We start from the raw sequence: 23,545 nt of genomic DNA, 5'->3' as shown, positions 1-23,545 counted from the left end.
TTTTTTATTTGCTTTTTCTTTCAGATCTATTATTCCAAAAACCCAAAAAATACCTTGCTGCAATTTTTTGTTATTTATTTTATTTCGTGTTTTTGCGAGATCTATTTATCCAGTCTACTACAAATCAATCTATCCTTAACCCGAGAGGGATTGACAACCCCTCTTACGCGTCTGGTTGCAAGTATTTGTTCTTTGTGTGCAGGTATCATTTACATAGTGTTGCTTGGTTCTCCTACTGGTTCGATAACCTTGGTTTCATCACTGAGGGAAATACCTACCGAAGCTGTGCTGCATCATCCCTTCCTCTTCGGGGAAATACTGACGCGAACATGAGCCATCACGGACTGCTAGGTCTGATTACACAACCAGCGGCGAGTGGAGGTGGCTAGTTGCAAGTTGCAACACATGCAAAACCCTAGTGACGGCACCGAAGCGATCAACCGAATGAGTGTGTCGCACCTCCACTATATATCAGCATCGCGCGCTCATCAACACCTGTGCCTCGCATGAATCCTAAAGCCCAAAGTCTGTTTGGTCTGGATCTGTGTCGGAGTAAGATCATATATCAATCGTGGAGTCATATCCAGCCACACAGGTTCCTTCCCTTAAGCATGCGAGCCCTTCGGTTCAAGTCAGCTTGCTCGCAGATCGGATTACTTCTGACCTGCTCGGTTGGTAGCGGCCTCTAGCAAGGGGTGTCAATCACCAAGTTCACAATGAGGCCAGTTGGTGAACATGTACAACATGTCACACTCCCCTTTGCCATACGATGTACGTTATCAGGCTCAAGGCGAGTCTGTCATCCTTGTGCTAGCCTAACCTCTTTCTCGTTCCAGTGATGCCAACCACTAACCGGATTATCTCATAATCCTTGTCGCATGGCCATGCTTATCTTGGTCGGATCACATGAGGGGCCCATAGTATATCTCTCCTGATCGGAGGGGCGAAATCCCATCTTGCTCGACCATGTCTCGCAGCATGGGTCTGGACAAGCCCGAAACCTACCTTTGTAACTACCCGGTCACATAGTAGCATTTGGTCGGCCCAAAGGAGGATGCAAGCGATCGAATCGTTATAATAGACCAAGAGAGAGAGAGAGGGAATCCATGGTGGTATATGCAAAAGGTTTGCAACCTAGTTTTATTCAAAAGCCCTTTCGACTTCTCACGGATGCCACATGTGCTGCTAGCATGGTTGATTTTGCTATCGTGGACTGATTTGAATCCGAAGCTAATATATGAGTTTAATTTTTTTCTGACTTTGATGGACCAAGGGCATCTTCAAGGCTGGCCCATTAATCTCTCCAGTATATGTCTAATTTTGTGTACGAACATGGTCTGCGACATGATCCGGGAGTGAGCCATCCAATGCTAATTACAAAGTATCCAATTGGGAGGAGAAAAGGTATGTGGGGCCATGCATGTGGTGGGGATATTTGTGAGTTTGTGTCCGGTTGGGAGGAGAGAGGGAAGATGGGACTATGCATGTGCTCTTGGGAGGAGAGAGATAAGAGGGGGACCATGCAAGTGATTGGTCAAGTGCATGTCTAGACTCCGGCACCCCTCCCCCTGTTTGTCTCTTGGATACTGGAATCCGTACATCTGGGTTGCTAAATTGACATATGCAGGTCCCCATTGGATGACAAAAGTGGTTCAAACACTGTGGTCCGGATATATAGTGGAGGTTAGAGGGTCCGCCTTGGAGATGCCCTAACAACATCTCTAGCAGATCCCTCAACCAGGCCATCTGGCAAAATAACCGCCGGTTTGCGGGTCAGAGGGGTTCGCCTAGCCCGAATAGATCCCTCAGTATCGGCTGTCCGGATTTTTTTTGTGGGATCCGGAATCCACGAGCTCATTCCCTTGATATCTATGGGATTTCACTTGATTTTGCGGCCTCCCCTTTCCTTTGCCACGAACGCATTTCCGACCGCTTCCATTCACGCCTCCACTACCCGTCGCCGCACATCCCGACCCGTTCTTGCTGCCCCCGCACCGCCCGAAAGCTCCGCCACCCCACACCGCGTCCATTCCACCAAGTTTTAGCGTAGGGGTGCCCATTTGTGTCTAGGCTCACGGCCGGCGCCATGGATCTGCCTCGAGGCTTGGCACGTGGCCTTGTAGCATGTGGATCCAGTTGGTTCTGGCGCCGATGAGCCTCGTAATCAGTGGGGCTCGCCCGCGCGCATTGGAGGAAGGGGGCAGCGCGACTTTGCTTCTGCCGGAGGGGAGAAGAAAGGGCGGCACGACGCGGCTTTGCTTTGGCCTGTGGGGGAGAAGAAAGGGGCGGCGTGGCTTTGCTTCAGTCGGTGTCGGGCGAGATATGTCCAACACCCACGTGTTTCTGCTCGATTTGGCCCGGAGTAGGTTCAGGTGAAATTCATGGGCATATCGTGTGCATTTTGTAGATGGGTTGGAGTTCGTCCTTGTCATCTTTGACCGATGATTCAGACACGGAAGAGATGATCCTCGACGACGATGTTGACAACCTAGTGTTGTTGCACCTCGTGGAGGAATTTGAGGCAGGGTCGAAGAAAAAGCGGTGCCGATCCATGGTTGGCCGCTATGCATTCCCCACAACCAAGGTCTCAGCGACAAGATGCCCATGAAGGACTACTTCACCGAGGTACCGACATATTCATCTCACCTCTTTCATAGGCGACATCGAATGCGTATGTCACTTTTCCTCCACATCGTTGAAGCTTGCTAGCAAAATTGCTGTTTCTTCACTCGGCATAGGAATGCCACCGTTTTGATTGGCTTTAGTGCATATCAAAAAATATCGGCGATGATGAGTGATTGCATATGGTGTTCCCATCGACTACGCGGATGAATATCTTCGCACTGGAGAATATACCACCATCAAATGCGTCTGTGTCTTTGCCAAGACGATGATCCGGGTTTGTGTCCCGGAGTACCTTCATGCTCCAAACGAAGAAGACACAAAAAGAAACATGGCAATGAACGGAGAAAGGGGATGGTCGGGCATGCTAGATAGTATTGATTGCATGCATTGGAGGCAGAAGAACTACCAGGTGGCTTGGGCAGGGCAATACACAAGCCACAAACGAAAACCCACCATTGTGCTTGAAGCCGTGGCTTCACATGATTTATGGATTTGGAATTGTTTTTTTGGTTTGTCGGGGTCTCTTAATGATATCAATGTCCTGCAACAGTCTCATCTATTTGCTCAGCTAGCTAGTGTCAAAGCTCCGACTTGCAACTACACCATCAATTTCCATGAGTATAACATGGGGTACTATTGTAGCGACGGTATTTATCCTTCCTAGTCAACATTCGTGAAGACCATTAGTGAACCCAAATCAAGAAACACAATTTTTTTGCCGAAGCAAGAACCTTGCCAAGAGGATATTGAGAGGGCATTTGGCGTCTTGCAAGCTCGTGGCCATTGCTCGAGGTCCTGCTTGCTTCTGGGATAATTTTTTTATCAGAAACATCATAACTGCTTGTGTAATTGTACACAACATGATCGTCGAGGATGAGAGGGATTTGGACTTGTACAATTATGACAATGTTGGTAGCCATGTGAAACCTGGCAGAGACGTAGATGAAATCACTGCATTTCTTAAGACCTACCGAAAGATCGGGAATCGTGATTCACACAACCAACTCAAGCATGATCTTATCGAGCATCATTGACAACTCTATGTGGGGAGATAGATTCCCATTTTTATTCATATGTATTTGTGTGGGATTTAGACAATTTGGTGTTGTAATAACTATTCGAATTTGAACATTTATTGCAATGAAAACGGTCGTTGTATTCTGAATTGCTTTTTGAACCATTTATATGCATATATTTAATTTATATTATGATCCCATCCGATTTTCTATGTTGAAACCTCTAATTTAGGAAGCTATGTAAAATTTGTGGTACCGCAAGCCCTTCGACGCGGAACAAATCCCGTAAACTTGTCCCGCAAAACATTTGCGGGATCTGTTTCGCCGGAGGTTCACGGTACCGTAAAAAAAGTGTTTCCGCTCCCGAAGTCAGTATATCCTCTTCCCACGGCCAGGTGCACACAGTATTTCCCCCCTCAATCGTCTCGCACACACTTCCGAATTCAAAAAAGGAATCACGTGTGGATGCTGGGCCCCAAAGCCCTCTTCTCGACCCAGTTGGGCCGAGAAAGCGGTACCACCACACCGCTAGCGGCTTCTAACCCCCCGCTCGCTCGCTCGCTTCTGGCGCGAAAACTCCCCCCAAATTTCTCCCGCCAGAGCCACCAAAACGGAGCCAAAAGAAAGAAAACTATCCACGCGCCTCCCGCCGTTCGCAGAAACCCGCGGCAATTCTCAGGAGCCTCAACCCCGCCCCCGCCCGCGCCCGCCAATTTCCCCCTCAAAAGCACCTTATAACCAGCGCGCAGATCCCATCCCCTCTCCCAACTCCAAGCCATCTCCGCCGCCGCCGACGCCGACGCCCACCACCTCCACCGCCCACGAAATCTTCTTCCGGAAGACACGCGAACCCCGCCGGAGACGAGAGGCATGGACGCCAAGTCGGTGACGCCGAGCGCCGTGGCCCTCATCCTCTCCAACCCCACGCCGGAGTCGCCCGACGACGTGCCGGAGATCGTCGTGCAGGTCCTCGACCTCAAACCCATCGGCTCCCGCTTCACGTGAGTGCTCTCCCTCCTTCTATCGCCCCCTCCCCCCTCCCGCGTAGCGTCTCGCCGGATCTATCTGCCCCTTCTGCGCCCACCGCGGAATCGCTCGTTTGGTCTTCAGAATCTGTTAGATCTCTCCATTTGCCCCGTACCGGCACAGATCTGTTCTTCCTTGCGCCGATTTCCCCCTGTATGAGATGTGGCCCTGACGGACTGTTCTTGTTGCCTTGCAGTTTCATGGCCAGCGACGGGGAGGCGAAGGTCAAGGCGATCCTCTCCACCCACTTCGCGTCGGAGGTCCACTCCGGCAAGCTCCAGAACCTCGGCCTCGTCCGCATCCTCAACTACACATGCAACGACATCCCACAAAAGACGGACAAGTAAGTACAATCCCCACTCTCGTCCCGCCGTTCTTACAGATCCGTTTCATCCTTCACTGAACACTGCGCTTTGTACGGCGTACGGCAGGATGGTGATCATCACGAAGTGCGAGGTCGTGTCCCAGGCTCTTGACGCCGAGATCAAGAGCGAGGTCAAGATAGAAGAGCCACCGGTTCTCATGAAGCCCAAGGAGGAGGCTGCGGGTCTCTCCAAGCCCATTGGCGCCGCCCCGGCTACGATTATGCTGAAGCCAAGGCACGACGTGAAGTCCGCGTCCCAGATTGTTAGCGAGCAGCGCGGAAAGTAAGCTCTTCTTGCATAGCCGCGTCCTTGCTGTAATGTTCTGCTGATGAAATTTGTGAAGAATTTCTGCTCACTTCTGTCACTTCTGTGTCTGCAGTGCTGCTCCCGCTGCTCGCTTGGCCATGACGAGGCGGGTGCATCCTCTGATCTCCCTCAACCCCTACCAGGGCAACTGGGTCATCAAGGTGCGGGTCACAAGCAAGGGCAACCTCAGGTCATACAGGAATGCCCGTGGAGAAGGCCATGTCTTCAACGTAGAGCTCACTGACGAGGATGTAAGTTCCCCTGACAAATGTCAAACGCTTTCATAGATGTATTTGCCGAACCAAGTTGCAACTGTAGGCTGATTTTGCTTGATCTGTGTAATACAGGGCACCCAGATCCAGGCCACCATGTTCAATGAGGCTGCAAAGAAGTTCTATCCTGTGTTTGAGTTGGGGAAGGTCTACTACATCTCCAAGGGTTCACTCAGAATCGCGAACAAGCAGTTCAAGACAGTCCAGAATGACTATGAGATGACCCTGAATGAGACTGCTGTTGTTGAAGAGGCTGAGGGGGAATCTTTCATTCCACCAGTGCAATACAACTTTGTCAAGATTGATATGCTGGGGCCATATGTTGGTGGCAGGGAGTTAGTAGGTGAGGCCGAATTGCTTAATTTCAGTGAGCTATATTAGCAACTTGATGTGTTCAGTGTGACTAATTTTACTCTGTTCCATCTATTATCTGTAGATATCATTGGTGTTGTTCAGAGTGTATCACCTACCCTGAGCATCAGAAGAAAGATTGACAATGAGTCAATCCCAAAGCGTGACATTGTTGTTGCAGATGACTCGTAAGAATCAGCTTTACTTGTTGATATCCGAACATGTGGTGTATGTGATATTGATAGCTTGAAAGGTGGTGCATGTTCTGATGTACAACTAATTTGATTGTAGGAACAAAACTGTCACCATTTCTCTTTGGAATGATCTTGCCACCACTGTTGGTGAGGAACTCTTGGACATGGTTGACTCTGCACCTATCATTGCAGTGAAGAGCCTGAAAGTATCTGACTTTCAAGGTAAGCACTTGGCACCCTTCCACAAATTCTTTTCTGGATAACAATTTGATTTTATTTGTGCTAACAGCTTGTTACTGAATTTCTCTACCAGGTGTGTCTGTTTCTACAGTAGGCAAAAGCACACTTGTGATTAACCCAGAGTTGCCTGAGGCTGAGAAGCTTAGAGCTTGGTAAGGCCCTGATGCTAAACCATGCTTCTTTTGATTAGCTCTTAAGTTTTTCTGTTATAGATCATGACCACATTATTTGCTGAATAGGTATGAATCTGAAGGCAAGGGTACTACCTTGGCATCAGTTGGTGCTGGAATGGGTGCATCCAACGCTGGTGGCTTGAGATCAATGTACTCTGACAGAGTTTTTCTGTCTCACATCACAAGTGACCCTAACTTGGGCCAGGACAAGGTAAGATATTGAACGTTTGTTAACAGTACATGGTGCATCTGAACCTGAATAATTCATGGGTGCACACTTGGCAGTTGCCTGAAGTAATCTGACCTGATTTGTTTTGCAGCCTGTTTTCTTCAGCCTGTATGCCAACATAAGCAACATTAAGCCTGACCAGACCATGTGGTACCGTGCTTGCACCACCTGCAACAAGAAGGTGACTGAGGCGCTCGGATCAGGATTCTGGTGTGAAGGGTGCCAGAAGAACTATGAGCAGTGCTCATTGAGGTAACAGTCCTACTCAGTTGCAGTAAACACATGCTACTGCCATTTAACGATCCATGAAACACCAATGCTAAACGTGTCTTGTTCACCGTGGCTCTTCAGGTACATCATGGTGATCAAGGTCTCTGATCCCACTGGTGAGGCCTGGCTGTCTCTTTTCAATGACCAAGCAGAGAGAATTGTTGGCTGCAGCGCAGATGAGCTTGATCGGATCAGGAAAGAGGTAAAAACTCGTGCCTTGCCATTTGGAATGCAGATATGTTGCTTGCTCTGTGATCTGTGTCTAAGACTGTCAAATTCTGTTTGCAGGAGGGTGATGACATGTTCCAGCTCAAGCTGAAGGAAGCCACCTGGATTCCCCACCTGTTCCGTGTCAGCGTGGTGCAGAACGAGTACATGGGTGAGAAGAGGCAGAGGATCACCGTGAGGAGTGAGTCACCGGTCGACTACTCTGCTGAAGCAAGGTACCAGCTTGAGGAGATTGCCAAGCTCACCTCCAGCTAGAAGAAGATGCAAGAGGAGTATGCCTGCTCCCCTCGAGGAGATTTCCAAGCTCACTGCCGCCTGCTGGGAGAAGATGCAAGAGTATGCCTGCTCCCCTTGAGGAGATAGATATCCAAGCTCACCGCTTGCTAAGGATGAAGCCATGTTTTGGCCCCAAGTTTCCTGAAGTGTAGTGCTGCTTCAGCCGTGTCTTTCTGCTATGTCGCTCCTCAAATGTAGTGGTAACTTAAAAACGCTTTTGCTCCTGTGTTATATATGTAGATGTTTGATTTGGAGGACATCGGGGTATTCTTCTGTTTGATCTGCAAATTCCTTCTGCATATGACAAGGTTGTATGCAGACCCACTGCTAGCTGATGTTAAACATGCTCTGAGCAAGTGCTCCTCGTGGCTTAGTATGCAAGAATCACTGCACTATTCTTTACCTGTGTCCCGGGAATGTTTTCTCCTGTGTTTTGACTTTTGAGTGGTGTAAGCATAGGTGTATAACGTTGTGAATCCACCTATCTAGGTTTGAGCATCACTTTCACCAAATCTGTTGGCTGACAAAAAGTACTAGGTTTGAGCAGCGCAAGGTAGTCTCAGTCTTGCCCTGCTGCCTGCTGGGCTTGTCGGGTTGAAAGTGGATTGAGTAAGTTGGTTGCTGGGAGGTTTGGGGGAGGATTTTTTGACTTAGTAGGGGTTAACCCCCTCAATCCTCTCTAAACTGAACAAGCCTTGAAGCCAACTCAGTAACAATGTACTTTATTGAAAGCTACCAACTCAGAAGGTGCGACTAAGATGTTTCACTTCTGACTGGGTGTCATGTAAATGGTAAGCTACTGACTTGAAGATGAAACAGGTTCCATCAAAAGTGACTGGTTGCTGGGAGATGTGAGAAGCCAGCCACTAAGATCAGTAGCCATCATGAATGGTGACCAGGCTAACAAAGTACTCTAAAGCCACCGACTCTGAAGATGTGATGAAGATGTTGCATCAGTTCTAGGGTGTCAGGTACATGGTTCGCCACTGACTCCATGAAACTGGTGCTCCATCACTAGTGACTGGTTGCTGGTAGCTTTGAGAAGCCACCAACAACTGACCAGTCGCTGGTTCATAAAATTTGCTCCAGCAGGCTGGTTGCCACCAACAAGCTGCCACTGTATCTACAAGACCATGGCTGCAGACCCTTTGGTCCTAAGACAATGACGACAACGACAACAATAACAGTAGGAAACAAGTGATGATCACCAGAACAACGAGTAATGTTCAATCTGTCATATGTTTGCTATTTAGTTGTCTGTAGGAGCAAATCTCCCACCATGTCTCCAGTTCAGGATAATAAGTAAGTACTGTAATGTGCAGTCTGTAAAACATAAAATGCAATCTCACGATGAGATTTCTAGTTCCAAGCTAAGCTTAGGGCTGCTGAGGCCACACGCGGAGCACTTGCGCGACCCGCATGCGCGCGCGCGCCGGTCTAGAGCGAAGACGACGGGGGGTTGACGACGATGTGCCTCATCGGGTGGGCGACTTCGCCGCCTCCGGCATGCGCCACAAACTCCGCCGGAGTCAGGAAGCTACCATGGCACACACACACAATCCTCACCTCCTCAGCTCTGCTGTACTGGTACAGGAAGCCGTCGATCCTCTCGCCGTTGGGGAGCCCGCTGGTGTACACCACTGGCATCTTCCGCACCATGTCTGCCACGCTCCTGGTCCTAGTAGCTCTCGCCGCCGGCCTTTCTGAACCATCCCGCTGCTCCCCTGTGGAGATGCCAGGGGCTGCTGCTCTCACCGCCAATGCTGAAGATGAAGGGGTTGTCACGGCGTCGCTGTTTGCACCCTCAGACGAGGGCAGAACAGCCGATGACAGGCTCCGCTCTAGAGCGCCAGGAGTTCCTGCAAGATTACACACCAACATATACCTTGGTGATCAGCAGAAGCAAATCTGATAGGAGGTAGGAACATTGAAATAAGAACCAACTGCTACTAATTACTAAACAACAGCTTGTATAGAACAGTCCGAATCTATCAGTAGTTGCTTTACAACGAGGGTTGGTTAACACAGTCAATTATTGGTATCCTTGCAGTTCCTGTTCAAGGACATGTTCAATAGGACAAATACTGTAACTGCACGGTTTTGGTCCAGAGGGCAGAATGAATCCAAGCCACAATTTAATTTGGTGGGTGTATGTTGCTTGGCTTGGTAGTTCAGACGGCAAAGCCAAGTACCTTGTGATGCAGCTGAATTACTTTACATATGTTGGTTAGCAAATCACTTTACCTTTCAAAGCGGAATTCCTTTTCGGACCTTGTGATGCAGCTGGAGGCTGATACGGTGGAGGAAGCCCACTCAAGCGACGCCTCACATTGCTATGGTTCATTCTCTGTGCTTTTTGCTTTCCTCCTGCCTGCTCACTCATCTCATCTGCGTTCTCTCCAACTTCCCCTACAGAAACGTTGGAAGAGTTCATCCTCTCAATCCTCCTCTTCATCTCGAGTTTGTTCAGAGTTTCTGCTAGCTTCCTCTTCCTCCACCCATCCTCGATGCCAGCAGGGAGTGAACTTGTCCTCGTGAGGATACCTGCAGTATTCCATGCACAATGAAAATATATTGTCAGACCATCCTCGAAGTAATGCATGCTCGCTTAAACTAGTACTCCCTCCTTACATATATTAAGTATCACATGTCCTTACAAACACACCCTTTACAAAAAAGAAAGAAAACACTAGATAGTATTGATGGTCATTTCAGGCTATGCTAAAGTTCTTGACTGGACCAATGTATAATTGACATCTTACATAAATAGATGGGGAAATGACCCTAATGCCCCAGTGCACTATATTGGCATGCTTCAACAAGTAACTTAAGAGGAACAACGAGAAACCAGCAGACTCCCAATGAAAATGCATACTGGTATCGGTACAGGAAACCTTTTTCTACTATGAAATAACTTTGGCATACAAGAACAAGACCCCACTTTCATCAATCATGATGTGGTTGGTTGGTTCAAAACTTTCCCTGTATCAATGGAACCAACTTTTTAAGAAATAACCACATGTTCGGCATAATATTAATATATCTGCTCCAGTAGACCCTTTTGAAAGTATATCTAATTAATCTTGAGGCAAAATGGTTATTTAGCCCAAAAATGAATCATGCAGACGTAAATAATGAAGGCAATGAAACAAAGGGGAAAATGTGCACCATATGGAAGCATGTTTTGGGGGGATCTGGTCGCGGATAAGGTGGAGGGTTGTTTGCCCACTTGCACTCCGGCAAGCAATCGTGTGTGATGTCTCTTGCTGATGACAAGTGGTGGTCGTGATGGGGCTGCCGAAATCCATGCCGGAAATGGCTTCCTTGGTGTACAATGGGTATTTCTAGTGTTGCTCGGACATCCGTGTCAACTTCGATCGCCGAGTCTGACTCTCCGAATCCATGTTGATTCGAATGCTACTTGCCATACCAAATTCGGGCACCATCTGGTACCAGATCCAAGTAAATATTAGACTAGCTAAGCGAGCACGTAGGCTTCACACTGTAAAACATGTTTGATATGGCATCCTTGGTGCACCAAATAATCATGGTACTACCGTGCAACAAACATCTCCAGCGTTGCTGGGACATCCTTGCCAAACTTTGGTTGCCAAGTAAACACACCCAAACCCATGTTGAGGCACCAAAATCCGATATTGTGTTTTTTTTTCTTCCAAAAAGGAGGAGAACCCCCGGCTAACATCCAATATTGCGTTTGAGTCAATGTTTTACAATAGGTAAGTGAGCACATAACATACAACAGAATATCGAGCCAGAACTATGAGGCCGACGACATTTGACTTCTTCCTCGACGATAGACCTCTAGGGTGTGTAGCTCCGGTTGTCGAGTATTGCACCCCGAATCTGTGTCGGATAGTCCTGGCCATGGGCAGCCCGGTCCGGCCCGACGCTGCTCCCGGGCCTAGATTTTGAGCCCGAAGGCCGGGCTGGGCCCGGGCCCATCGTTTTTGCGATTTCCTGAAGGGGCCCGACGGCCTTTACGCGTGCGGGCCGGGCTTGGGCCCAAAAACCAGGCCCGATGGCCGGGCCAGGCCGGGGCCGGGCCTGGATTTTTTGCGTCGGGCTTGGCTAGGCCCGGCTCAAGGTTTGGCCAGGTATAGTGTCGGATTTGAGTGTTTTTGTACGTCCAACAATGTCATGCTGGATAAGGCATCAAGATCCTCTACCACGTCTTGGTAAGTGTCTTAGTAAGTGTTAGACTCATAAGCGATCATATGGGCATCGCAAGGTATACGAAATAGCGAGCTTCGGAGCTAGTATGCCCAAAAATGATCAACTTGTTCCTCGATGATATAGACCTCGATAGGTGTCCAAACTTCGATTGTCAAATCCGGCACCATGTCCGAGTAAACGTTAGAGTAGGTAAACAACACATCAGCATCATAAGATACACATAAATGGCAATCGACTACGATGATTGCGATGCTCGAGTTGTTCCTAAGCGATAGACCTTGACGAGGTTCCGACGTTGGTTGCCAAACATGAGGGCCCAAATTTGTGAGATTTGAGTGTTATTTATGCCGTGTCCAACAATATCATGCTGAACAAGGCAGCGAAATCATGTAACAAGTTTAGATAAATGTTTGACCAGCTATCATGTGCTTCGTAAGATACAAAGATATGGCCAACATTTGATGCTACCCTGCCAATCGAGCACAATGACATCGAAAGGTACATCGGAATGGCAAGCGTCGGAACTAGGATTGCCAAGGCTTCCAACTTGTTCCTCGACAACATACTTCGACGGATTTCCTACTTGAGTCGTCGAATATGACCATCTCATGTGCTTCACAAGAAACAACAAAATGGCAATAGTTGATGCTACTCTGCCAAACGAGCAAAATGCTATACTAGGTAAGCAAACACATCGGCAATGCAAGGTACACCGAAATGGCGAGCATCGAGACTAGGATGGTTGATGATGTTTGACTTGTAACTCAGCCATAGACCTAGACAGGTTCCAACATTGGTTGCCAAACATGGCACCCAAATTTGTGTCATACTTGAGTGTTACTTGTCATGTCAAACAATGTCATGCCGAATAAGGCACAACAACCAGGTACCAACCCGGAAGAATTCGTGTCATACTTGAGTGTTATTTCCCATGTCTAAGAATATCATGCCGAATAAGGCATCAGAACCGTGTACCACTTCCGACAAAATGTTTGGCCAAGTATGATGCGCTTCACAGATACAGAGGAATGGGAAGCATTGGTACCACTTCGCCAAACGAGTAAAACTTTACACTAGGTATACAAGCAAAGCGCCATCATAAAGTTTGCCGGAATGACAAGCATCCGCACTAGGATGGCCAATGGTGTCTGACTTGTTCCTCAGTGATAGACCTCGATGGGTTTAGAACTTCTGTTGCCGAATATGATCACCCGAAGTCGGGTTGCATTTGAGCGTTATTGGCCATATCCGACAATATCATGCTGAATAAGGCACAGGAACCGTGTACCTCCAAAGAGATGTTTGAGCAAGGATCATATGCTTCGCAAGATATAGAGAAATGACAAGCGTTCATGCTACTTTGCCAAATGAGTAAATGTTACACCAGATAAACAAGCACATTGGCCTCGCAAGGTATGCTGGAACAACAGACATACGCACTAGGATGACCGAAGGTGTTCGACTCATTCCTCAGGGATGGACCTTGATGTGCTTTGAACTTCCATTGCCAAATATGGCCGCCTGAATTTGTGTTGATGTCGTGTCCAACAATATCATGCCGAGTAAGTAGTCGAAATCATGCACCACATCCAGATAAATGTTTGAATGGTCATCATGTGCTTCACAAGATACAATGAAATGGCAAGCCTTTGATGCCACTCTTCAAACGAGTGAAATGTTACACTAGGTAAGCAAACACATTGGCGTCACAAACTACACCAGAATGGCGAGCATCAGAACTAGGATAGACAATGTCTTCGACTTGTTCACCAGCGACAAACCTCGACGAGTGTCCAACTTTAATTGTTGGCTATGACATCCCAAACTCGTGTAGGTCGAGGGCCATTTGCCTTATCCAACAATGTCATGTTGAATAAGGCATATAACTCATGTACCACCTTCGAATAATAAATATTGCAAAGCGCCACATGCTTCACAAGATACAAACAAATGACATGCATTTTGACCTAGTCTGCCCAATGACACTGTACTTAGGGTTTAGTTCCCCGACGACGGTGATGTGGTGACGACGACAGCGTCGTGTAGAAGAGTAAGGTTTCCCCAACTTGTTGGCGACGGCCTCGTTAGCGCCATAGAGGAGGATGGAGTATTGTCTAGTCGTTGCTCTTCTGGTGTGCGGCGGATCTGGTTCCGTCTTCATGCTTTGCAGGTGGTCGTCGAAGGCGTCCTCTGCAAGAGAAGACGATGCGCTTCGTCTCTTGGTCCACTGCCTCCTCCAAATGGTCGAAGTTCGGCCAGCTTCGGCTTCACCCGGGAACTAACGAGGTTAGGTTTTGCCAGACCCGTTTGTCCAAATCTAGGTTGGTCGTCCAACCTTCTTTGCTGCCTTCTCCGAGGTGGCGATATGTTTTCGTCGACGTCTTCTGGCTCCACCGACGACTTCTTGGCCGCTACATCAACAACATTCCTTGGCTCCAACGGTGTTTCGGAGATCCAGGTGCAGTATGAAGCTTTGCTTACACTACACCTCTAGCGAGTGCGGGAGGAGGACGGTGTCAATTTCCCTAGGAGCCATGTGTAATTTTTTGTTTCTCTAAGGATGGTCCTGTAAGGGTTGGTCGCCTTGAATAAATGGATTTTGGCCTCTTTGCAGAAAAAACACACAAGCTAGTGAGAGCTAATAATTGCTTGTCTCGGCAGCCCTAGTACTTTCTATCCTTATAATAGGCTAGAGATGGCCGCCCAGGCAGCTAGCCCACACCCTGATTATGCCTTGCTTTCCCATCTTCCTAAAATGGTACACAAATCATGGCAGTGTTCTAATAGACCCTGGCTCACAAATACTTGTAAACAGGACAGCTCCATTATACTAATGTAGAAGTTGTCAAATAAGCGAGCCAACCGAGCTGTAAGACAATTCCCGGGTGCCAACAAGGAAACACAGATGGTAACACATCACCTTAGCTTGCCGAATCCACCTAAGATCCAGCGGCCTACCTATACTCCAGAGAGAAACAGGGGCGCCTTTTACTCCATACTACTGGTGTACTTTATTCACCGGCCAGGTGCAATTGGCAAATGGCAAGCCTAATTCCACTTTCCTAATGTGCATTGCATGATTGCATCTATGCTCACAGATTTTTCTTAGAAACAATGAAACTATTCATGTCCTTTGTACCAGATAAAAACAATCATGTCCGTTGAACCTACCTAACACAATATATTTACCAGATGTGTGCAATTTTTTTAATTTTTTTGGAAATGAGATGTATGAAGTTAGTACTAATACTACCACATTGCTGAGCTTGAGAATTAATTGAGCTAATAAAATACTACCACATGACTAATACAAAATCAGTACCGTCACATGGAAACATCAAGACAGAAAAAAAAAGACGCACCGTCGCCGGCCGACGAGCCTGTGGACGGGGGGCTCAAGCTCGCCCGCAGCTTCCCTTCGCCGTCCGACGAGCCTGTGGACGGGGGGCTCAAGCTCGCCCGTGGCAAAGCTGCGGGCTCCACCACGGCGCCGTTCAGAGGGGCACCACTCCCCTGCGGCTGGACCTCAGCGCCGCTCCTAGGGGAAGCGGTGGTGTTCCCCGCCTCCGCCTCCGCCATAGGCGGCAGGGAGTGTGTCCTGGGGAGCGCGGGCGGCGCCAGCGCCACCTGCTGGATGCAGGCGACGGAGGAGGACCTGGCGAGCCCCTCGCCCCTCCTCCTCTCCTGCCCGAATCGGCCCCCGAGCGACAGGCCGAGGCTAAGCTCGACCTCCTCGGTCTGCGAATCCAGGCGCCCCGGCTTCTCCTCGCCGCGACCGGCCTCGCCTCCCCCGCCGACGCCGCGCAGCAGGTCCCTCGAGTAGGCCTCCATCGCCGGCGAAGCCAGGAACTGGTCACTGGACAGAGGAAGCTCCCGCACGGTGTCGTTGCTCGGGTCAGAGGAAGCTCCCGCGCTCGTCAGAGAAGAGCCTGCCGCCGCGGGGAGGGACAGTCAGGAACCAAGCGCAATTAAGGTCAGCAGCTCATGAGACAGGAAGCGAGAGAGAAGCGAGCGCATAGGAGGAGGAGGATCGAGGAGAGGGGCGCGACGCGACTTACGAGAACTGCGCAGCCGAGGAGGGAGGTGGACGCCATTGATGTAGAGCCGGCGATGTGCTGTTCCGGTCCGCTCGCCGTCGCCGCTGCCTCGCACGGAGAGGAGGAAGGAGACGCGCCCTCGCAACAAAAATAATTTGCTCGTCCCCGGGGCCCCCCGCTCCGCCCTTTTGCTTTCGAGGTGTGAGAGAGGGGGAGGGGCAGTTTCGGGAGCGCGGACACGGCACGCCGCCCGCCCGGCAGGACACATGTCGTGACAGGGGGGACGCGTGGCGTGGCTCGCGGCGGAGCCGAGGCCGGAGCGGTAACGCTCGCGCTGGCTGGAGGCCGGACGGAGCGCGTGGCCTGCGGGGCGTACGTGGAGTCACGGGCGCGAGCGGCTGCGCGGCGCCTCTGCGCTTCAGTCTCGACCGGGCGGAGGGCGGGGCCTTTTGGCCCGGTCTCCGGCGAAACTGCGTGCGCGACCAACGGGCGATGACGATGCAACTCGCCGTGTACTCCTGCCTATCTACCCACCTCTACCTCTATCCATCTGCCCAGCCGCTTATGCCTCATTTGGTTCATAAAATAGAATTATCGTAAAAATAGGAATCTTGTAGGAAATGAGATGACATATATCTCAAATCCTATGAGTAGGAATAGAAAACAAGATGTCATTTGGTTGACATCATTTTTTTCATTGAGTCTAGGCTCATTTTTATCTTCCTATGAAATATGGAGGATAGGAACCAATCCTATGTAGGAATAGGAATCCATTCCTATGAACCAAAGAGCTCTAAAGAAAAAAATTCTATCCTCTAAAATTTCTATGAAATTCCTTCAAACCAAAGAAGGCCTTAAAGGGCGGCCGTTTTCGGTCTAAAGCTTATTTTCGGCCACTTTTTAATGCTTCCAAGTAGAATAACACGTATCTTCAGACGGAGAAACTATTCTGCTACACGGCAGGGGCTTAGAGTATGGATCTACGCATCCACTTGTCGAACAAGTGGGTATCTACGTGTTGGACAAATGGCTTCGATTACGACAGGAAGTTTTACCGGCCAGCTCCACTTTTGAGTTTGACCGTAAAAGGTTAAAGAGCAAAAAACGAGAACCAACATGCGAGAGGTACATGCGTTGTTGCTATCGATGACCGATATCACAACTATCGTATTCCTTTACCGCATAATTGATACTACCATTGATGCTGACTGCATATGGTGCCCATGCAAGTGGCAAAGAATCTTCACCGCCTCAAAAGATATTTGATATATATAATTGGGTTGGAAGGAAAGTGACCAGTGACACCGACTTACACAAATAATAGTCTAATGTTGGTTATCCTCAAATAATGTGCAACTTGGGCTTAAGCAAATGATAGTCTGGCGCTAATTATGTTTCAAACAACCGGCTAGCTTTAAGTGCTTCTAGCTAGAATTAAATATACTTTCAATTTGAGAAACTATTCTACGCTGTCGAGGGCCTAGGTATCTTTTTTTCTGAAAAAGTGTAGAATTTTGTGTCTAAGACTATATGTGAAGTAACTATGATGAAAATCTCACGCCGGTTGACTGGATCAACTCAGGTTTAACGTATTCATTGCGCCATCATTGACCAACACCATGAGTCCATGACTACCAACTTTCGGTACCGCCTAATGGACATTGACGTTGACTATATATCATGCCAATGAAGTGACAAAAACTCTGTTTGGATCATGGGGTTAGAGCTAGTTTGGGTTAATTGGAGACTCAAATAACCAAAAATATCCAAACATGGAGGGTTAGAGTGGGTTAGTTCTTTTTTTCGAGAGTACGCAAATTGCGTACCATATTTTTATAGAAAGGAGAAAATTTGATTACAAGAGGCCGATAGTAGTGTGGACACCACCATTAGCCCACCCACACCATTACAAGAGAATAAGCTACACTCTCACGAATCTTTGTAAACCACCTACTCCGCCTCTAGCAAGTTTCCATTCCTTAATCTCCTCAAGAATGCTACTCGTCAGGGCCTGCGCATCTAACTGTTGTTCTCTCCGATTGAAGACACGGGCGTTCCGCTGCTTCCACATGGACCACGTGGCACAGATAAACAAAGTGTCAAACCCACGTCTCTCCTCCTTTTGGAAGGCTTGTCTCTGCGCCATCCACTATTCCAGAAAGCAATCTTGGGGTGTCGTGACCGCGGTAGGCAGGTTCAGAACATCAAAGCAGCGATGCCAGGTCTCACGGGTATAGACACATTGTGCAAGGATATGATCACAACCCAACTATCCTGGTGGAGAGGTGCTTATTTGGGTTAGAGTGAGTTAGAAAATAACTCTAACTCTAACTGTGTTAGAGTATCCAAACAAGGCCAAAGTATGTTCACCATGCTCCAAAAAAGTAGCTTGTGTGTGTGTGAGAGAGAGAAGGGGGAGTTGGCCTAAAATTTTAATCTCTGAAAATGTTGACTTTTTTGCAGGAATGATTGCTTGGTGAGTAGCTAGGCACATTAACCAACTATAAACGTTCACATTTACTTACCATCGCCCCTACTTGCCAGCCTTTTGGGCTAGCTCCGTTTATGGGCCACAAGATAGACGGGACAAGTTAAGATTTCTCGAAGAGCTTAGGCTTATATGTGAGAGCGCGACTAGTCTGTGTCTCCTCTCCGGGGATTTTAACCTTATTCCAAGTGTCGATGACAAGAATAATAATAATATCAATCGCTACATGTTGGGCAACATCATGAAGGCCGTAAATGACCTCGGCCTGCTCGACATTACTCACAATGGTAGCCCATATTGCCCGACATTACTCTCAATAGTAGTGCATATTCCTGGTCTAATGACCAATAGACCAAGAGAATACCGTGCTATGCAAATTGTTCGCATTTTAGGCTCACCAGAGTGGTATTCGTTGTTACTCCTTCCTCTAACGAATTTCTTCGGCCATCTCACACCATTGCCCGCTGCTCCTCTATATGGTTCACAACAGTGTTAAGTGTTGGTGTTTTCGCTTTGAATCCTCCTGGCTTGATCTGGATGACTTCATTGAGACGATTTTCGCGGCTTGGTCTAGAGAGGCCCTCTGCTCAATCTCAAATCCGCTCACTCGATTCGGGTGTAAACTTAAGTTCACAACCAAATCTCTCCTAACTTGGAGTTCCAAGTCGTTTGGGAATATTAAGATGAAGATTGTTTGGGCTAAAACCATCATGAGTTTATTCAACCAAGATGAATAATGTCACTCTCTCGTGTGGGACGATGCAGTAGTCTTATTTCGAAATTAGGTATTTCTAAAGCTTTTGATGTAGACGCTTGGCAATTCCTTCTTGATATCCTTAGGGATAAGGGCCTCAGGCCAACGTGGCAGACATGGATTGTGATTCTCTCGACGGCCTCTTCGAGCATACTACTCAATGATGCTCGGAGACCATTTATTTGGCATGCTCGGAGCTTACGACAAGGAGTTTCCGTGTCTTTGATGCACATTATCATTACTATGGATGCTTTTAACCTACCCATTTCTAAGGTAGAGGATTTGGGGCTGCTCACTGTATTTCCTAGTGACATTATTCAATAAAGGCTTTCTTTATATGCCGACGACATTATTCTTTTTCTATGCGTTTCTCTCGCATATGTACAGGTTGTTAAAACCCTAGTGCATATCTTCGGCGGTGCCTCCGCCCTCTGGGCTAAATTGCAATATCCTTAAGAGCTCTAGTACACCCATAAGCTGTTTAAAAAAATACACCCATAAGCCACGACACCTGTTTTATTGAGATCTGTTGTAATATGCTCAACTATCAACTTAAGCATCTCCACATCACTTACCTTGGGTTGCCAATGAACTGCAAGAAGTCCAAGAAGGATGATTTACAAATACTCATGGATACGTTGAGGCCTTTCTTGCCTCTTGGCATGCTGCGATGCTTACATGGAGCGACCACCCCATTCTTTTTTTACTGACTCAATCGCCCCATTTTTGTGTAATTTGTGCTTAATTCTACCAAGATTTCACCTTTTTGCTAGATCCACCGCCCTGGGTCACCAAGTCCATCGACAAGATTAGACATGCCTTTTTTTGGAAATGGTCGGTTAGGGGTTATTGGTGGACTTGTCTAGTCACATGGGAGGTCGTGTTAAGCCCCAAGGATAAAGGTGGACATGGACTCATGATACATCTCCAACGCATCTATAATTTTTTATTATTCCATGCTATTATAGTATCAATCTTGGATGTTTTATATGCAATATTATATCATTTTTGGGACTAACCTATTAACTTAGTGCCAAGTGCCAGTTGCTGTTTTTTAGTCTATTTTTGGTTTTCTAGAAAATCAATACCAAACGAAGTCCAAGTGCCACGAAACATTTATGATGATTTTTTTGGACATAAGAGACCCTAGAAGCTTCGGGAGGAGGCCAGAAGGTGAAGGAGTAGGCCACAAGGCACATGGGCGCACCCAGGGGGTAGGTGCGCCCATGTGGCTTGTGCGCCCCTCATTCCTCCATTTGACCTAATTCCAACTCTATAAATTCTCTAAAACTGGGAAACCAATAGAGAGCCATCCAAAATACTTTTTCCGCCGCCGCAAGCCTTTGTTCTTGCGGGATCCCATCTGGAGGCCTTTTCCGGAACTCTGCCGGATGGGGAATCGACCACGGAGGGCTTCTACATCAACCTTGATGCCCTTCCGATGGTGTATCAGTAGTTTACCATAGGCCTACGGGTCCATAGCTAGTAACTACTCCCTCCGTTCCAAATTACTTGTCGTGGTTTTAGTTCAAATTTGAACTAAAACCGCGACAAGTAATTTGGAACGGAGGGAGTAGATGGCTTATTCTCTCTCTTTGATCTTCAATACAATGTTCTCCTCGATGTTCTTGCAGAACTATCCGATGTAATGACTTTTTGCGGTGTGTTTGTTGGGATCCGATAAATTGTGGGTTTATGATCAGATTATCTATGAATATTATTTGAGTCTTCTCTGAACTCTTTTATGCATGATTATTATAGTTTTGTATTTCTCTTCTATCTATCCGTTCGGTTTGGTTTGGCCAACTAGGTTGATTTATCTTGCAATGGGAGAGGTGCTTTGTGATGGGTTCAATCTTGCGGTGCTCTATATCCCAGTGACAGAAAGGACAACACACGTATTTGTATTGTTGCCATTAAGTATAAAATGATGAGGTTTATTCATATTGCTTGAGTTTACTTTGTCTGTATCATGTCATCTTGCTTAAGGTGTTACTTCGTTTTTTATGAACTTATTACTCTAGATGCATGTTGGATAGCGGTCGATGTGTGGAGTAATAGTGGTAGATGAAGACAGGAGTCGGTCTACTTGTCTCAGACGTGATGCCTATATACATGATCATTGCCTTGGATATCATAATAATTATTCGCTTTTTAATCAATTGCCCAACAATAATTTGTTTACTAACCGTATGCTTTTTGTTCGAGAGAGAAGCCTCAAGTGAAAACTATGACCCTCGGGTCTATCTTTATCATATATATAATCCAAAAATACTTTGTTGCAATTTATTTATCATTATTTTATTTTGTGTTTTTGTTTATCTATCTATCACTATGAGATTTGATCCTCACAATTAACCATCAAGGGATTGAAAACCCCTTGTTTGTGTTGGATGAAAATATTTGTTATTTTGTGCGTAGGTGCTGTTCACAAGGTATTGCGTGGTTCTCCTACTGGATTGATAACCTTGGTTCTTAATTGAGGAACATACTTATCTCTGTTGTATTGCATCATCCTCTCATCTTCGAGGATATCCCAACGCATCTCACAAGTAGCAAGAAGAATTTCTGGCGACGTTGCCGAGGAGACATCACCAACACATATCAAGTACCGTTGCACAAAAATTTCACCTCCTTGCATTTACTTTCATTTGACATTTGCCCATTGTTTTCATCTCCCCGACTTCTAAAATGTTTTTACAAAAACACAAAATATTTTCCGTTTGTCTTTTTTGCTTGTTTGCTTGCTTTGTCGCGATGTCTCAAGAAAAAACAAAGTTGTGTGACTTTTCCAATATTAATAATAATGATTTTATTATTACTCCAATTTCTCCTCCTGCCACTAGTCCGGAGTCGTGTGATATTAATGCCGCTTTGCTAGATCTTGTTATGAAAAAAAAAATTCTAGTAGTCCCAATGAAGATGTTGCATCCCATCTTAACACTTCCGTTGAATTGTGTGATATGCAAAAGAAAAAAGATGTGGATAATGATATTGTCAAATTAAAATTATTTCCGTTCTCATTACGAGACATTATTGATTCTTGGGATAAGTGTAAGGATGCTTTTATTGCCAAGTATTTTTCCTCCCACGAAAATTATTTCTCTTAGAAATCAAATTATGAACTTTAAGCAACTTGAGCATGAACATGTTGCCCAATCTTGGGAGAGGATGAAATTAATGATAAGAAATTGCCCCACTCATGGGTTAAGTTTATGGATGATCATACAAAATTTTTATGCGGGATTGAACTTTGTTTCTATAAATATTTTAGATTCTGCCACGGGTGGTATCTTTATGGAAATCACACTAGGAGAAGCTACAAAATTGCTTGATAATATTATGGCAAATTATTCATAATGGCATACTGAAAGAACTCCTACTAGTAAAAAAGTGAACTCTGTTGAAGAAATTAGTACTTTGAGTGATGCTTCTACATCATTTGTAGTATTTCGATGATGCGTGAGTAGTTTACCATAGACCTACATGTCCATAGCTAGTAGCTAGATGGCTTCTTCTCTCTCTTTGATCTTTAATACAATGTTCTCCACGATCTTCTTGGAGTTCTATCCGATGCAATCTTCTTTTGCGGTGTGTTTGTTGGGATCTGGTGAATTGTGGGCTTATGATTAGATTATTAATTGAAAGTAATTGAGTCTTTTCTAAACTTTATTATGCATGATTATGATAGCTTTGTATTTCCCTCTGTTTGGTTTGGCCAACTATATTCATTTATCTTCAGTGGGAGAGATGCTTTGTAATGGGTCCAATCTTGCGGTGTTCTCACCCAGTGACAGAAAGGGTAGCGAGACGCGTATTGTATTATTGCCATTAAGGATAAAACTACGAGGTTTATTCATATTGATTGGGTTTACTTTGTCTACATGATGCCATCTTGCTTAAAGCACTACTCTGTTTGTCATGAACTTAATACCATAGATGCATGCCGGATAGCGGTTGATTGGTGGAGTAATAGTAGTAGATGCAGGCAGAGTCGGTCTACTTGTCACAGACGTGATGCCTATATGTGTGATCATTCTCATGAATATGTCACAACTATGCGCTTTTCTATCAATTGCCCATCAGTAATTTGTTTACCCATCGTATGCTATGTGTTCGAGAGAGAAGCCTCTAGTGAAAACTATGCCCCCCAGGTATACCTTTATCATATTATAAAAACCAAAAATATTTTGCTGCAATTTATTTACTTTTATTTTGTTTTACTTTTCTTTTTATCTATCTATAAGTATCATAATTAATCCTTGCAAGTAACGAGTTCAAGGCGATTGACAACCCTCTTGCCCGCGTTGGGTTCAAGTATTTACTTTTGTGTGTGTAGGTGCTGCTAAAGGAGGCTTGCTTGGTTCTCCTATTGTTTTGATAACCTTGGTTCTCACTGAGGAAAATACTTATCTAAACAGTACTGTTTCACCCCTCCTCTTTGGGGAAATCCCAAAGTAGTTTACAAGTAGCAGGAATAATTTATGGCGCCGTTGCTGGG

General features: G+C 46.6%; 2 protein-coding genes across 2 annotated transcripts; one reads left to right on the top strand and one right to left on the bottom strand.

Annotated features, from left to right (window-relative positions):
* Positions 1–4,353: 4,353 nt before the first annotated feature.
* Positions 4,354–7,973, top strand: LOC125552476 (replication protein A 70 kDa DNA-binding subunit B-like). Its single transcript, XM_048716043.1, has 12 exons — positions 4,354–4,642; positions 4,864–5,010; positions 5,099–5,314; positions 5,412–5,589; positions 5,686–5,953; positions 6,047–6,149; positions 6,253–6,377; positions 6,469–6,547; positions 6,635–6,779; positions 6,889–7,049; positions 7,149–7,269; positions 7,356–7,973. The coding sequence occupies exons 1-12, from the start codon at positions 4,512–4,514 to the stop codon at positions 7,548–7,550; spliced, it is 1,869 nt and encodes a 622-aa protein (XP_048572000.1). The 5' UTR covers positions 4,354–4,511; the 3' UTR covers positions 7,551–7,973.
* Positions 7,974–8,794: 821 nt separating this feature from the next.
* On the bottom strand, positions 8,795–16,300 carry LOC125552477 (ninja-family protein MODD-like). Its single transcript, XM_048716044.1, has 4 exons — positions 15,824–16,300; positions 15,128–15,694; positions 9,816–10,115; positions 8,795–9,430 (listed from the first exon to the last, which is right to left on the bottom strand). The coding sequence occupies exons 1-4, from the start codon at positions 16,068–16,070 to the stop codon at positions 9,009–9,011; spliced, it is 1,536 nt and encodes a 511-aa protein (XP_048572001.1). The 5' UTR covers positions 16,071–16,300; the 3' UTR covers positions 8,795–9,008.
* Between the last annotated feature and the right edge of the window lie 7,245 nt (positions 16,301–23,545).

This window comes from Triticum urartu, chromosome 4 (assembly GCF_003073215.2).
Source record: "Triticum urartu cultivar G1812 chromosome 4, Tu2.1, whole genome shotgun sequence".
Classification (NCBI taxonomy): domain Eukaryota; kingdom Viridiplantae; phylum Streptophyta; class Magnoliopsida; order Poales; family Poaceae; genus Triticum; species Triticum urartu.
This window is presented reverse-complemented; position numbering and strand designations above follow the sequence as displayed.

What these genes read in the sequence shown, in the direction of transcription:
- LOC125552477 (XM_048716044.1), bottom strand. Translation starts at nt 16,070, where the DNA reads ATGTGTCCTGCCGGGCGGGCGGCGTGCCGTGTCCGCGCTCCCGAAACT. An exon ending in TCCTCGGCTGCGCAGTTCTC is followed by an intron (nt 15,695 to 15,823) that starts GTAAGTCGCGTC and finishes CCGCGGCGGCAG; the next exon opens with GCTCTTCTCTGACGAGCGCG. An exon ending in AGGCTCGTCGGCCGGCGACG is followed by an intron (nt 10,116 to 15,127) that starts GTGCGTCTTTTT and finishes GGAATACTGCAG; the next exon opens with GTATCCTCACGAGGACAAGT.
- LOC125552476 (XM_048716043.1), top strand. Translation starts at nt 4,512, where the DNA reads ATGGACGCCAAGTCGGTGACGCCGAGCGCCGTGGCCCTCATCCTCTCC. An exon ending in GAAAGTATCTGACTTTCAAG is followed by an intron (nt 6,378 to 6,468) that starts GTAAGCACTTGG and finishes TTTCTCTACCAG; the next exon opens with GTGTGTCTGTTTCTACAGTA. An exon ending in TATGAGCAGTGCTCATTGAG is followed by an intron (nt 7,050 to 7,148) that starts GTAACAGTCCTA and finishes GTGGCTCTTCAG; the next exon opens with GTACATCATGGTGATCAAGG.